Genomic DNA, 15,081 nt, shown 5'->3' with positions numbered 1-15,081 from the left:
CAATATCCATGCTGCCATTATTTTATTTCCTGGGATTTTGCTGACACACGTGCTACATGCCACCTTATCACCTGCCTTTTGGAAGTCCATGTATTCCACATCAATAATCCCCGCGCTCCCCAGAATCCGAGGAGAATTGGAAGATTAAGGTTAGTCTTCTGCAATATTTACCCTTACTTCTCAATATCCTTTGGTGCATCTTATCTCAACCTGAAGTGCAGTCAGCTTTTCTAATGCCTACTCTTTATCAAGTTTTAGTCCATCCAGTGTCTCAACTAACTCCTCTTTCACCATGGCACTGGTAGCATCTTCCTTGATAAAGACAGAGGCAAAGTCCACATTTAGTTCCTCAGCCATGTCTTCTACCACCATATAGAAATCCCCTTTTTTGTCCCTAGTCAGTCCTAACCTTCTTTTACTATTTATATGCATATAGAAGACTTTTGGATTCTGTTTTATGTTAGCTGCCAGTCTCATCTCATACTCTCTCTTTGCATCTCATTACTTTTTTCACTCGCCCTTGAAATGTTCTATATTCAGTTGAGTTCTTACTTGTACGATCAAACTTTTCCCCCAAAACCAGCTCCAGCAATGCCTCCTTCCTTGTTGGTCCAAAACATACTAATCTAGAAAATCCTCCTGAACACACTTCAGAAATGCTTCGCTTTTCCTTCCCTGCTTTTGCACGGTTACTATCCCTCTCGATCTCTCTTCTTTCCTGACTTTAACATCCATCCCTCATACATATTGTTGACTTTTCTTTATATTAAAAGGTGTTACACAAATATAAGTACATATTATAGCCACATCAAGCCTGACGCTTGGGGCTTCTCTTTCTCACCTGGATAAAGTTGGGGTACAGGCCAGCAAGTAGCACACCTTTAATCAGTTCTTCCTCCCCACTGTACTGGTTACACAAGGAGTAGGAACGTGTGCTGTCCGAAGGATTCGACACCAAGAAAGCATTGTAAACATTTTCAGAGAACTGCAGAATCAATCCTGGGCCAACAGAGCACAAACAGTTTCATGTTAGTTTAGGAAAATAATTAAATTAATTAAATATAATTAATGCATTTAATTGCAGAATTAAAATCAAAATTAAACAGGTTATAATGACTAAAATAAGACGGAGATAAAAAGACAATGAAAATGAACGCTAATTTATTATGGATATCCCAAATTTAGTAAGGGGCTACAGCCATTAGGTCCATGCAGGCTGCTGGGGTAATCTATATTTTTAACCCCATACTCTTTTATCTCCCTTTTAATCTACATTCACACATCCCTCACTTTAGCTGGTTCAGTTCAAATTCTGTCATTGTGTCTTCATCATTTTAGATTCACCATCTTTCCTGTTCAGGTGCTTTGATTAGTTTAAACCCCTCTTTTGCCACTTTTGTTAACTTTACCATTGTCATCGGAGCTCAATCTCCTTTATCCCTGCTAAAACATCACTGAACATTCTGCAAAATAAATATCCCCACATGGAATGCATATAGCTAAACAAAGTACTCCAAAGAAATTACAACCTGCCCTCCGGAGTTTTTGGAAAACGTTAGAAACTAAACCTGATTAACAAGGTGCCAGTGGTAATTTGAGACGCCGGAATTGTGCAATATTTCCGACAATAAACTGTGTCCAGAATCAGAGCCTCGCTAATCCATTTCAATTTCTGAAGTCTTCCAGAAGAGCAGATAGAGAAGGGATAAAGGGCCTGTTGTAACATACACTTCAGTGAGAATAGAAAAGTAGACAATCAAGAAACATAAACACAGACTTCCAAGAATGTCTATAAGTATGTAAGTAGGAAGAGATTAGTAAAAGCAAATGTGGGCCCACAAAGGCAGAGACAGTTGAAATTATAATGAGGATTAAAGAAATGGCAGACATTAAACAAATATTTTATATCTGTCAAGGTAAAAGACAACAAATTTGGGGAAATAATGGGGAGACCGAGGCTCCAGCAAAAATGAGGAGCTTAAAGAAATCAATATGCTTTAAAAAAACTAAGTACTAGAGAAATTAATGGAACTAAGTGGCAACAAATCCCCTGGACCTGACTACCTGCATCCTAGGGTTTGAAAAGAGAAAGGTGAAGAGATATTGGATGCATAAGTTTTGATCTTTCAGAATCTTTTCAATTCTAGGATAGTTCCAAGATTAGATGATATCAAACAAAGCCCCACTAGGGAAGAAAGGAGGAAGAGAGGAAACAGGCCAGTTAGCCTAATGTCAGCAGGAGGGGAAATGCTTGATTCTATTATTAGGGATGTGCTAACAGGGCACTTGGAAAATCATAATATGAATAAGCAGAATCAACACAGAATCAACAATGGAGAATGATAGGTCTGGCCCAAGAGTTAAAATTCTTAATTGGGGCAAGGCCAATTTTGATGGTATCAGACAGGAACTTGCAGAGGTAGATTGGGGGAGACTATTGGCAGGCAAAGGGACGGCTGGTAAATGGGAGGCTTTTAAAAATGTGTTAACCAGGGTGCAGGGTAAGCACATTCCCTTTAGAGTGAAGGGCAAGGCTGGTAGAAGTAGGGAACCCTGGATGACTCGAGATATTGAGACTCTGGTCAAAAAGAAGAAGGAGGCATATGACGTACATAAGCAACTGGGATCAAGTGGATCCCTTGAAGAGTATAGAGATTGTCGAAATAGAGTTAAGAGGGAAATCAGGAGGACAAAAAGGGGACATGAAATTGCTTTGGCAAATAATGCAAGGGAGAATCCAAAGAGATTCTACAGATACATAAAGGGGAAAAGAGTAACTCGGGACAGAGTCGGGCCTCTTAAGGATCAACAAGGACATCTATGTGCAGAGCCACAAGAGTTGGGTGAGATCCTGAATGAATATTTCTCATCGGTATTCACGGTGGAGAAAGGCATGGATGTTAGGAAACTAAGGGAAATAAATAGTGATGTCTTGAGAAGTGTGCATATTACAGAGGAGGAGGTGCTGGAAGTCTTAAAGCGCATCAAGGTTGCGGAAAGCGTCATAGATCGCAGTTATGTAAATGTGGTCACACCCAAGGTGCAGGCAGAGAAATGGGTGACCACCAGAAAGGGCAGGCAGTCAGTGCAGGAATCCCCTGTGGTTGTCCCCCTCTCGAACAGATATACCCCTTTGGATACTGTCGGGGGGGATGGCGTATCGGGGAAAACAGCAGCAGCCAGAGCAGTGGCACCACGGCTGGCTCTGATGTTCAGAAGGGAGGGTCAAAGCGCAGAAGAGTAATAGTAATAGGGGACTCTATAGTCAGGGGCACAGATAGGCGCTTCTGTGGACGTGAAAGAGACTCCAGGATGGTATGTTGCCTCCCTGGTGCCAGGGTCCAGGATGTCTCCGAACGGGTAGAGGGAATCCTGAAGGGGGAGGGCAAACAGGCAGAGGTCGTTGTACATATTGGTACTAACGACATAGGCAGGAAGGGGCATGAGGTCCTGCAGCAGGAGTTCAGGGAGCTAGGCAGAAAGTTAAAAGACAGGACCTCGAGGGTTGTAATCTCGGGATTACTCCCTGTGCCACGTGCCAGTGAGGCTAGAAATAGGAAGATAGAGCAGACAAACACGTGGCTAAACAGCTGGTGTAGGAGGGAGGGTTTCCGTTATCTGGACCACTGGGAGCTCTTCCGGGGCAGGTGTGACCTGTATAAGATGGACGGGTTGCATCTAAACCGGAGAGGCATAAATATCCTGGCCGCGAGGTTTGCTAGTGTCACACGGGAGGGTTTAAACTAGTATGGCAGGGGGGTGGGCACGGGAGCAATAGGTCAGAAGGTGAGAGCATTGAGGGAGAACTAGGGAATAGGGACAGTGTGGCTCTGAGGCAGAGCAGACGGGGAGAAGTTGCTGAACACAGCGGGTCTGGTGGCCTGAAGTGCATATGTTTTAATGCAAGGAGCATTACGGGTAAGGCAGATGAACTTAGAGCTTGGATTACTACTTGGAACTATGATGTTGTTGCCATTACAGAGACCTGGTTGAGGGAAGGGCAGGATTGGCAGCTAAACGTTCCAGGATTTAGATGTTTCAGGCGGGATAGAGGGGGATGTAAAAGGGGAGGCGGAGTTGCGCTACTTGTTCGGGAGAATATCACAGCTATACTGCGAGAGGACACCTCAGAGGGCAGTGAGGCTATATGGGTAGAGATCAGGAATAAGAAGGGTGCAGTCACAATGTTGGGGGTATACTACAGGCCTCCCAACAGCCAGCGGGAGATAGAGGAGCAGATAGGTAGACAGATTTTGGAAAAGAGTAAAAACAACAGGGTTGTGGTGATGGGAGACTTCAACTTCCCCAGTATTGACTGGGACTCACTTAGTGCCAGGAGCTTAGACGGGGCGGAGTTTGTAAGGAGCATCCAGGATGGCTTCTTAAAACAATATGTAAACAGTCCAACTAGGGAAGGGGCGGTACTGGACCTGGTATTGGGGAATGAGCCCGGCCAGGTGGTAGATGTTTCAGTAGGGGAGCATTTCGGTAACAGTGACCACAATTCAGTAAGTTTTAAAGTACTGGTGGACAAGGATAAGAGTGGTCCGAGGATGAATGTGCTAAATTGGGGGAAGGCTAATTATAACAATATTAGGCGGGAACTGAAGAACATAGATTGGGGGCGGATGTTTGAGGGCAAATCAACATCTGACATGTGGGAGGCTTTCAAGTGTCAGTTGAAAGGAATACAGGACAGGCATGTTCCTGTGAGGAAGAAAGATAAATACGGCAATTTTCGGGAACCTTGGATGACGAGTGATATTGTAGGCCTCGTCAAAAAGAAAAAGGAGGCATTTGTCAGGGCTAAAAGGCTGGGAACAGACGAAGCCTGTGTGGCATATAAGGAAAGTAGGAAGGAACTTAAGCAAGGAGTCAGGAGGGCTAGAAGGGGTCATGAAAAGTCATTGGCAAATAGGGTTAAGGAAAATCCCAAGGCTTTTTACACGTACATAAAAAGCAAGAGGGTAGCCAGGGAAAGGGTTGGCTCACTGAAGGATAGGCAAGGGAATCTATGTGTGGAGCCAGAGGAAATGGGCGAGGTACTAAATGAATACTTTGCATCAGTATTCACCAAAGAGAAGGAATTGGTAGATGTTGAGTCTGGAGAAGGGGGTGTAGATAGCCTGGGTCACATTGTGATCCAAAAAGACGAGGTGTTGGGTGTCTTAAAAAATATTAAGGTAGATAAGTCCCCAGGGCCGGATGGGATCTACCCCAGAATACTGAAGGAGGCTGGAGAGGAAATTGCTGAGGCCTTGACAGAAATCTTTGGATCCTCGCTGTCTTCAGGGGATGTCCCGGAGGACTGGAGAATAGCCAATGTTGTTCCTCTGTTTAAGAAGGGTAGCAAGGATAATCCCGGGAACTACAGGCCGGTGAGCCTTACTTCAGTGGTAGGGAAATTACTGGAGAGAATTCTTCGAGACAGGATCTACTCCCATTTGGAAGCAAATGGACGTATTAGTGAGAGGCAGCACGGTTTTGTGAAGGGGATGGTCGTGTCTCACTAACTTGATAGAGTTTTTCGAGGAGGTCACTAAGATGATTGATGCAGGTAGGGCAGTAGATGTTGTCTATATGGACTTCAGTAAGGCCTTTGACAAGGTCCCTCATGGTAGACTAGTACAAAAGGTGAAGTCACACGGGATCAGGGGTGAACTGGCAAGGTGGATACAGAACTGGCTAGGCCATAGAAGGCAGAGGGTAGCAATGGAGGGATGCTTTTCTAATTGGAGGGCTGTGACCAGTGGTGTTCCACAGGGATCAGTGCTGGGACCTTTGCTCTTTGTAGTATATATAAATGATTTGGAGGAAAATGTAACTGGTCTGATTAGTAAGTTTGCAGACGACACAAAGGTTGGTGGAATTGCGGATAGCGATGAGGACTGTCTGAGGATACAGCAGGATTTAGATTGTCTGGAGACTTGGGCGGAGAGATGGCAGATGGAGTTTAATCCGGACAAATGTGAGGTAATGCATTTTGGAAGGGCTAATGCAGGTAGGGAATATACAGTGAATGGTAGAACCCTCAAGAGTATTGAAAGTCAAAGAGATCTAGGAGTACAGGTCCACAGGTCATTGAAAGGGGCAACACAGGTGGAGAAGGTAGTCAAGAAGGCATACGGCATGCTTGACTTCATTGGCCGGGGCACTGAGTATAAGAATTGGCAAGTCATGTTGCAGCTGTATAGAACCTTAGTTAGGCCACACTTGGAGTATAGTGTTCAATTCTGGTCGCCACACTACCAGAAGGATGTGGAGGCTTTAGAGAGGGTGCAGAAGAGATTTACCAGAATGTTGCCTGGTATGGAGGGCATAAGCTATGAGGAGCGATTGAATAAACTCGGTTTGTTCTCACTGGAACGAAGGAGGTTGAGGGGCGACCTGATAGAGGTATACAAAATTATGAGGGGCATAGACAGAGTGGATAGTCAGAGGCTTTTCCCCAGGGTAGAGGGCATAGGTTTAAGGTGAGAGGGGCAAGGTTTAGAGTAGATGTACGAGGCAAGTTTTTTTACGCAGAGGGTAGTGGGTGCCTGGAACTCACTACCGGAGGAGGTAGTGGAAGCAGGGACGATAGGGACATTTAAGGGGCATCTTGACAAATATATGAATAGGATGGGAATAGAAGGATACGGACCCAGGAAGTGTAGAAGATTGTAGTTTAGTCGGGCAGTATGGTCGGCACGGGCTTGGAGGGCCGAAGGGCCTGTTCCTGTGCTGTACATTTCTTTGTTCTTTGTTTGTAAGGTAGATAAATCCCCGGGACCTGATGAAATGTATCCCAGGATGTTGTGGGAGGCTAGGGAGGAAATTGCGGGTCCCCTAACCGAGATATTTGAATCATCGGCAGCCACAGGTGAGGTGCCTGAAGATTGGAGAGTGGCGAATGTTGTGCCCTTGTTTAAGAAGGGCAGCAGGGAAAAGCCTGGGAACTACAGACCGGTGAGCCTAACGTCTGTAGTAGGCAAGTTGCTAGAAGGTATTCTGAGAGACAGGATCTACAAGCATTTAGAGAGGCAAGGACTGATTCGGGGCAGTCAGCATGGCTTTGTGCGTGGAAAATCATGTCTCACAAATTTGATTGAGTTTTTTGAGGGAGTGACCAAGAAGGTAGATGAGGGCAGTGCAGTAGTCGTTGTCTACATGGACTTTATCAATGCCTTTGACAAGGTAATGCATGGTAGGTTGTTGCAGAAGGTTAAAGCTCACGGGATCCAGGGTGAGGTTGCCAATTGGATTCAAAATTGGCTGGACGACAGAAGGCAGAGGGTGGTTGTAGAGGGTTGTTTTTCGAACTGGAGGCCTGTGACCAGTGGTGTGCCTCAGGGATCGGTGCTGGGTCCACTGTTATTTGTGTTTTATATTAATGATTTGGATGAGAATTTAGGAGGCATGGTTAGTAAGTTTGCAGATGACACCAAGATTGGTGGCACAGTGGATAGTGAAGAAGGTTATCTAGGATTGCAACGGGATCTTGATCAATTAGGCCAGTGGGCCGACGAATGGCAGATGGAGTTTAATTTAGATAAATGTGAGGTGATGCATTTTGGCAGATCGAATCAGGCCAGGACCTACTCAGTTAATGGTATGGCGTTGGGGAGAGTTATAGAACAAGGAGATCTAGGAGTACAGGTTCATAGCTCCTTGAAGGTGGAGTCGCAGGTGGACAGGGTGGTGAAGAAGGCATTTGGCATGCTTGGTTTCATTGGTCAGAACATTGAATACAGGAGTTGGGACGTCTTGTTGAAGTTGTACAAGACATTGGTACGGCCACACTTGGAATACTGTGTGCAGTTCTGGTCACCCTATTATAGAAAGGATATTATTCAACTAGAAAGAGTGCAGAAAAGATTTACTAGGATGTTGCCGGGACTTGATGGTTTGAGTTATAAGGAGAGGCTGGATAGACTGGGACTTTTTTCCCTGGAGCGTAGGAGGCTTAGGGGTGATCTTATAGAGGTCTATAAAATAATGAGGGGCATAGATAAGGTAGATAGTCAACATCTTTTCCCAAAGGTAGGGGAGTCTGAAACTAGAGGGCATAGGTTTAAGGTGAGAGGGGAGAGATTCAGAAGGGCCCAGAGGGGCAATTTCTTCACTCAGAGGGTAGTGAGTGTCTGGAATGGGCTGCCAGAGGTAGTAGTAGAGGCGGGTACAATTGTGTCTTTTAAAAAGCATTTAGATAGTTACATGGGTAAGATGGGTATAGAGGGTTATGGGCCAAGTGCGGGCAACTGGGACTAGCTTAATGGTAAAAACTGGGCGGCATGGACTGGTTGGGCCGAAGGGCCTGTTTCCATGCTGTAAACTTCTATGATTCTATGATTCTATGATAACACAGACTTATGACAGGGAAATTGTGTTTGATAAATCTGATAAGGATGTAACTAATAGGATAGATAAGGGGGAACCAGTGGATTAGTATGTCAAGCATTTGATAAGGTGCCACAGAGGTTATTATACAAAATTATGGATTTGAGTGTAATATATTAGCATGCATTGAGAATTTGTTAATGAACAGAAAAACATAGTCAAATAAACAAGACATTTTCAGGTTGTCAGGCTGGGGGACTGAAAAGATCAGTATTTAGGCCTCAGCTCATATATTAATGACTTAGATGAGGGAACTGAGTGTAACTTATTCAAATTTTCTGTTGGTACAAAGTTTGGCAGGAAAGTAAGGAGCGAGGAAAACACCACAAGGCCACAAAGGGGTTGAATGCATGGGCAAGAACACGGCAAATGGAATACAATTTGGCAAGTGTGAAGTTATCCACTTTGGTGGGAAAATAAAGGAGCAGAATATGTTTTGAATGGAGAGAGACTGTAGAAATGTTTGCATTCAGAGGGACCTGGGTGTCCTTGCACATGAATCATAGAAAAGTAATATGCAGGTACAGCAAGTAATTAGGAAGGCAAATAGTATGTTACCTTTTGCTGCAAAGAGATTGGAGCATAAGAGTTAAGAACCCTTATTACAATTATATATGGCAATGGTGAGGCCACACATGTGCAATTTTGGTCTCCTTACCTAAAGAAGGAAGTTGTTAACGAGTGCACTGAAGATTTGATAGACTGATTTCTACGATGAGGGGATTGTCCTCCAAGGACAGGTTAGTAGACATGGCATATTTTCCCTGGAGTTTAGAAGAATGAGAGGTAAGCTAACAGAATCATATAAAATTCTCAAGGGGCTCGACAGAGTAGATGCTGAGAAAATGTTTCCGGTGGCTGGGGAATCTAGAACAGGGGTCACACTCTCAGAACAAGGAGTCGGCTATTTAGGATGGAGGTGAGGAGATTTTTTTTTTTCATTCGAAGGGTTGTGAATCTTTCGAATTCTCCATCCGAGAAAGCTAAGATTCCTTAGTCATTGGATAAAATCAAGACAGACAGGATAGATTTTTAAATCATAGATCATAGCATAATGTAGCAGATCAGCCATTATCTTACTGAATGGTGGAACAGACATAAAGGGTCAACTTATATTCTTACGAGTCTAATTACTCCAACTCTAACCTCATTATTGCAGACTGTCCAACCTACCATGAATAAAGCGAAGGCTCGGAGCATAAAGCATGTTCTCTTCCAGGTACTCTTTCTTGGAGTCTGCATCACGCTCCTGCAGAACTTTCTTCCAGCCTTCAACAGCTTTAATAAATGCCATATGATCACTTCGGCTCTCTCCACTCAGACGGGTTTTAGCCTAAAGAACAAAGTAGAACCTGGGTTTGTACAGCAACTTGGAAAGAGTAGAGAAGTTGGGATTATTCTCCTTAGAGCCGAGACGATCAAGGGGAGATTTAAAAGCTGTTCAACATTATGAGGCTCTTTGATAGTTTCTCCCAACTACTCACCATTGGCAAGAGGATTGGCAACCAGAGGATAAATGTGTACAGACAAATATACACATTAGGTACAGCAAAAGGCCTCGACCCCTCGAAACTGCTCCGCCATTAGGTAAAATCATTGCTGACCTGATTGTTGCCTACTCTCCCTCTACCCCGATACCCTCTGACTCACTTGTCAATCAAAAATCTATCTAACGCATCTTAAAAAATATTCAACGACTGCACTCTGGAGAAGTGAATTCCACAGACTAGCCACTCTCAGAGGAAACAATTCTCCTTATCTCCGTCTTAAACAGGAGACCCTGTGTCGCATACTTCTCGTCTCTCATAGGGGAACCGACCTTTCAGCATCCACTCTGCTCAGGATCTTATAAGTTTCAATAAGACCACCTCTCATTCTTATAAACGTCAATGGATATCCCTTCCTCCCAGGAATCAGACGAGTAAACCTTCTCTAAACTGTTTCTGCTGCAATTATAGCCTTTCTTAAGTAAGAAGACTAAAACTGTACACAGTGCTCCAGATGAGACCTCACCAGCACCCTGTACAACTTCAGCAACATTTCCTTACTGCCATATTCCATTTTCCTTGCATTAAATGACAACCTTCCATTTGCCTTCCTAATTACATACTATGCCTCCATAATAACTTTTGTGATTCATGTACCACCCACTAAGGTCCCTCTGTACCACAGAGTTCTATAATCTCTCTCTATTTAAATAATATATTGCTTTTCTATTCTTCCCACCAAAGGGACAAGTTCACATTTTTCAACATCTGCCAATTTTTTTCCACTCACTCAACGTATATATACACGTTTGCAGGCTCCTTATGTCTCCTAAAATCCCTTTACAGGACGTGGAAATCACCAGCATTTATATTGCCCATCACTTATTGCCCTTGAGAAAATTATGGTGAGCTGCTTTCTTGAACCACAGCAGTCCATGTAGTGTAGGTACAGCCACAGAGCTGTTAGGAAGGGAGTTCCATGATTTTGACCCAGCAACAGTGAATGGACAGCGATGCTGTTCCAAGTCGGGTTGATGTGCCACTTGAAAAGGGAACATTCAAGTGTTGACGTTCCCATGCATCTTCTGGCCTTGTCCTTCTATGTGGTAGAGATCCTGGGTTTGGAAGGGTCTGTCGAAGTAGCGTTGGTGAGTTGCAAAGCATCTTGCAGATGGTACACATTGCTGCCACAGTACATCGATGGAGGAGGGAATAGATGGTGGATAGGGTAAAAATCAAGTAGGTTGCTTTGTCCTAGATGGTATTGAGTTTGAGTATAGTTGGAGTTGCACTCATCCAGGCAAGTGGACAGTAATCCATCACAGTCCTGAATTATGCTTTGTAGATGGTGGACAGGCTTTGGAGAGTCAAGAAGTGAGTTACTCACAGCAGACTTCCCAGCCTCTGACTTGCTCTTTGTAACCACAGTATTTATATGGATGGTCGAGTTTGAGGGTAGCATGGCAGCACAGTGGTTAGCACTGCTGCCTCACGGCGCTGAGGTCCCAGGTTCGATCCCGGTTCTGGGTCACTGTCCGTGTGGAGTTTGCACATTCTCCCTGAGTTTGCGTGGGTTTTGCCCCCACAATCCAAAGATGTGCAGGCTAGGTGGATTGGCCACGCTAAATTGCCCCTTAATTGGGAAAAATGAATTGGGTACTCTAAATTCTTTTTTAAAAATGGATGGTCCAGTTCAATTTCTGGTCAATGGTAACCCCCCAGGATGTTGATAGTGAGGGATTCAGTGATGGTAATGTCATTGAATGTCAAAAGGAGATGGTCATTGCTTGTGCCGCTAACATAACTTATCACTTATCAGCCCAAGCCTGTTTGTAATCCAGATCTTGCTGCAGATGGGCACAGACTCCAGTAACTGAGGAGTCACAAATGATACTGAACATTGTGTAATTGTCAGCAAACATCCCCACTTCGGACCTTATATTGGAGAGATGGTCATTGATGAAGCAGCTGAAGATGGTTGGGCCTAGGACACTATCCTGAGGAACTCCTGCAGTGATGTCCTGGGATTGAAACCACCACAACCATCTTCCTTTGTGCTAGGTATGACTCCAATGTGGGGAAGTTTTCCTCCCTGATTCCCACTGACTCCAGTTTTGCTAAAGCTGTTTGATGCCATAAATGGCTAAATGTTGCTGTGTCACCATCGGTTTCATTCCTTTCAGTCGACTTTGTAGCAGTTTGATATAACTGAATGGCTTGCTGGGCCATTTCAGAGGTATTTAGGAGTCAGCCACAGTGCAGTAGGTCTAGAGTCACATGTAGACTAGACCAGGTAAGGACGACAGATTTCCTTCCCGAAAGGACATTAATGAACCAGATTAGTTTTTACAACAATCGACAATGGTTTAATGGTCACCATTACTATGTGGTGGAATTCGAACCACTGTCCCCAGAGTAATAGCATGGGCCTTTGGATTGTTGCTCTGCTGACATTATCACTATACCACGCTTCTTCCTGTGCCATAGAATTTTAGAATCCCTACAGTGCAGAAGGCCATTTGGCCCATCGAGTCTGCACAGACTCTTCGAATGAGCACTCTGCCCATTTACAAGTGTCTACCCCTACCGATCCCCATAATCCCATAACCTAACCTGCACATCCCTGGACATTAAGGAGCAATTTAGCATCTAACCCGCACATCTTTGGACTGTGGGAGGAAACCAGAGCACCCGGAGGAAACCCACGCAAACACAGGGAGAATGTACAAATTCCACAAAGTCATCAGAGGCCAAAATTGAACCTGGTCCCTGGCGCTGTGAAGTAGCAGTGCTAACCATTGTGCCACCATGCTGCCATCAGCAAATTTAGCAACTACTTTCATTCCCTTCATACAAATCATTGGTGTTTGCAGTAAGATGTGTTGTAGCAATTCGTTAAGGATCCTTTGTTAGCCCACGGCTGCCTCACGGCGCCGAGGGTCCGGGTTCAATCCCGGCCCGGGTCACTATGTGTGGAGTTTGCTCATTCTCCTGTGTCTGTGTGGGTCTCACTCCCACAACTAAAGGTGTGCAGGATAGATGGATTGGCCACGTTAAATTGTCCCTTAATTGGAAAAAATTAGGTACTTTAAATTTATATTTAAAAAAAGATTATTTGACAGCACCTGATCCCTGTGGCAATCCACTAGTCACAATTTGCCAACCTGAAAATGACTCATTTATCCCTACTCTCTGCTTCCTTTTAGCTAACCAATCTTCTACTCATGCTTATATGTTATCCCCTACATCATGAGCTTGTGTTGTGTAGTAACCATTCATCTGGCAACTAAGCAAATGCCTTTGGAAATGTATACAATATTTACAGGTGCCCCTTTATCCTTGTTACTTCCTCAAAGAACTCCAATAAATTAGTCAAACATGATTTCCCTTTCACAAAACCATGATTTATCAACTTGATCTCATCAAGATTTTCTACGTATGCTGCTATAAACCTCCTTAAAAATAGATTCCAGCATTTTCCCTATGATAAATATTAGACTAACTGGCCAATAGTGTTCTGCTTTCTGCCTCCCTCCTTTCTTGAAGAGGAGTTACATTCACTATTTTCCAATCTGATGGGAACTTGTGAGAATCTGGGGAATTTTTTAAAATTACAATCAATGCATCTACTATCTCTTTCTACTATCTCTTTTTTAAGATCCTAGGATGAAGCCCATCAGAACCTGGGAACTTGTCAGTCCTTCTTTTTAATAGTTTTCTCAGTACTCTTTCTCTGGTGATTGCAATTGTTTTAAGCTCCTTCCTCCCAAGCACCTCTTGATTTACAAGTATTTTGGGGATGTTATATGTTTCTTCTACAATGGGGACAGACACAAAATATCCTTTCAACGCTTCTGCCATGTTACAATAACTGGTAAATGAGACGTGTCGAGAATTTGATTTTTAGTCAGTGAGTTATGATTTGGATTGCACTTCCTAACAGGAAGGTGGAAGTAGATTCAGGAGTAATTTTCAATGGGGAATTAGCGATGTAGAGAAGGGCTATTGGGAAAGAAGAGGAGAATAGAACTAATTAGATAGCTTTTTCAATAAGTCAGCTTATGAACCTTGGGCTGATTGGCATCTATCCTGATATATTGTAGCGTCTCTCAGAATCATACCATAGTGCGTGGTCGGAGAACAGTAGAATAAAAATGATCTATATGAACTAATATTCATCGCAGAGAAAGAGAAAGGGGGGGCGGGTCATGGAGAGATTTGAAAACAATAATGAGAACTTTAAAATCAAGATGCTGCTCGACCGGAAGCCAGTGTAGGTGATAGGTGAACACTACTTGGTGCAGTTTGGCAGCAGGGTTTTGGATGGCCTGAAACCTGTGGTGGGCAGAATGTGGGAGACCAGCCAATGGGGTCATGCACAGCAGCACACTGGTTAGCACAGTTGCTTCACAGCTCCAGGTTCGCTTCCCGGCTTGGGTCACTGTCTGTGCGGAGTTTGCACGTTCTCCCCGTGTCTGCGTGGGTTTCCTCCGGGTGCTCCGGTTTCCTCCCACAGTCCAAATATGTGAAGGTTAGGTAGATTGGCCATGCTAAATTACCCTTAGTGTTCAAAAAGGTTGGGTTGCATTGGGTTGGGTTACGGAGATAGGGTGGAGGTGTGGGCTTGGGTAGGGTGCTCTTTCCAAGGGCCGGTGCAGACCCGATGGGTTGAATGGCCTCCTTCTGCACTGTAAATACTATGATTCTATGAGGTTGAAGTCGAGCAACAGTGCAGAAGCGGAAACAGACAGTCTTAGTGATGGTGCAAATAGGTGGTTAGAACCTTAACTTGGGGGGAGAAGACGAGGTTGTAAACAATCTTGCCAGTTTTTGACAGTTGCCAGGAAGAGAGATGGAGTTGGAGAAAAGAGAGATGGAGTGGGTAGTTATGCAACAGTGGCTTCAACCTTCCCAATGTTAATTGGAGGAAATGTCTGATTATCCAGTGCAGCCTGTTGATATAGCAGTCTGATAATTTAATAACATGGAGAAGTCAAGAGAGATAGAAGTGAGGGAGAGCTGGAAAAGGCAAATCTAGATTTTTCTACTTCTTTTCCACAGCTCACAGAAGAACAAAGAGCCGCAGCTTATAGACAGAAGTAAAATCTTATAGTTTATTCCAATGTAATCAAGCCCAGCAACGTGGTCGCGATGTTCAGAGATCTCCAGTAATTTTCTGCCAAACCGGAGAGAAAATCAGCAAGTAAAGGGGTGA

The 15,081-nt window shown here is 44.1% G+C and overlaps 1 protein-coding gene across 3 annotated transcripts in view; it reads right to left on the bottom strand.

Moving 5' to 3' along the window:
- dhx30 (DEAH (Asp-Glu-Ala-His) box helicase 30) overlaps window positions 1-15,081 on the bottom strand; it is an 88,493-nt gene that overhangs the window by 12,248 nt on the left and 61,164 nt on the right. For 2 of the 3 annotated variants that reach the window (XM_072468122.1, XM_072468121.1), the window contains exons 15-16: window positions 9,553-9,712; window positions 842-999 (exon numbers count right to left, since the gene is read on the bottom strand). In XM_072468122.1, the coding sequence (XP_072324223.1) occupies window positions 842-999; window positions 9,553-9,712 (318 nt within the window). Of the gene's footprint in view, window positions 1-841; window positions 1,000-9,552; window positions 9,713-15,081 lie in introns of those variants that run through there. The other variant, XM_072468123.1, reaches the window with a different exon arrangement.

This window comes from Scyliorhinus torazame, chromosome 11 (genome assembly GCF_047496885.1).
Source record: "Scyliorhinus torazame isolate Kashiwa2021f chromosome 11, sScyTor2.1, whole genome shotgun sequence".
Lineage (NCBI taxonomy): Eukaryota > Metazoa > Chordata > Chondrichthyes > Carcharhiniformes > Scyliorhinidae > Scyliorhinus > Scyliorhinus torazame.
This window is presented reverse-complemented; position numbering and strand designations above follow the sequence as displayed.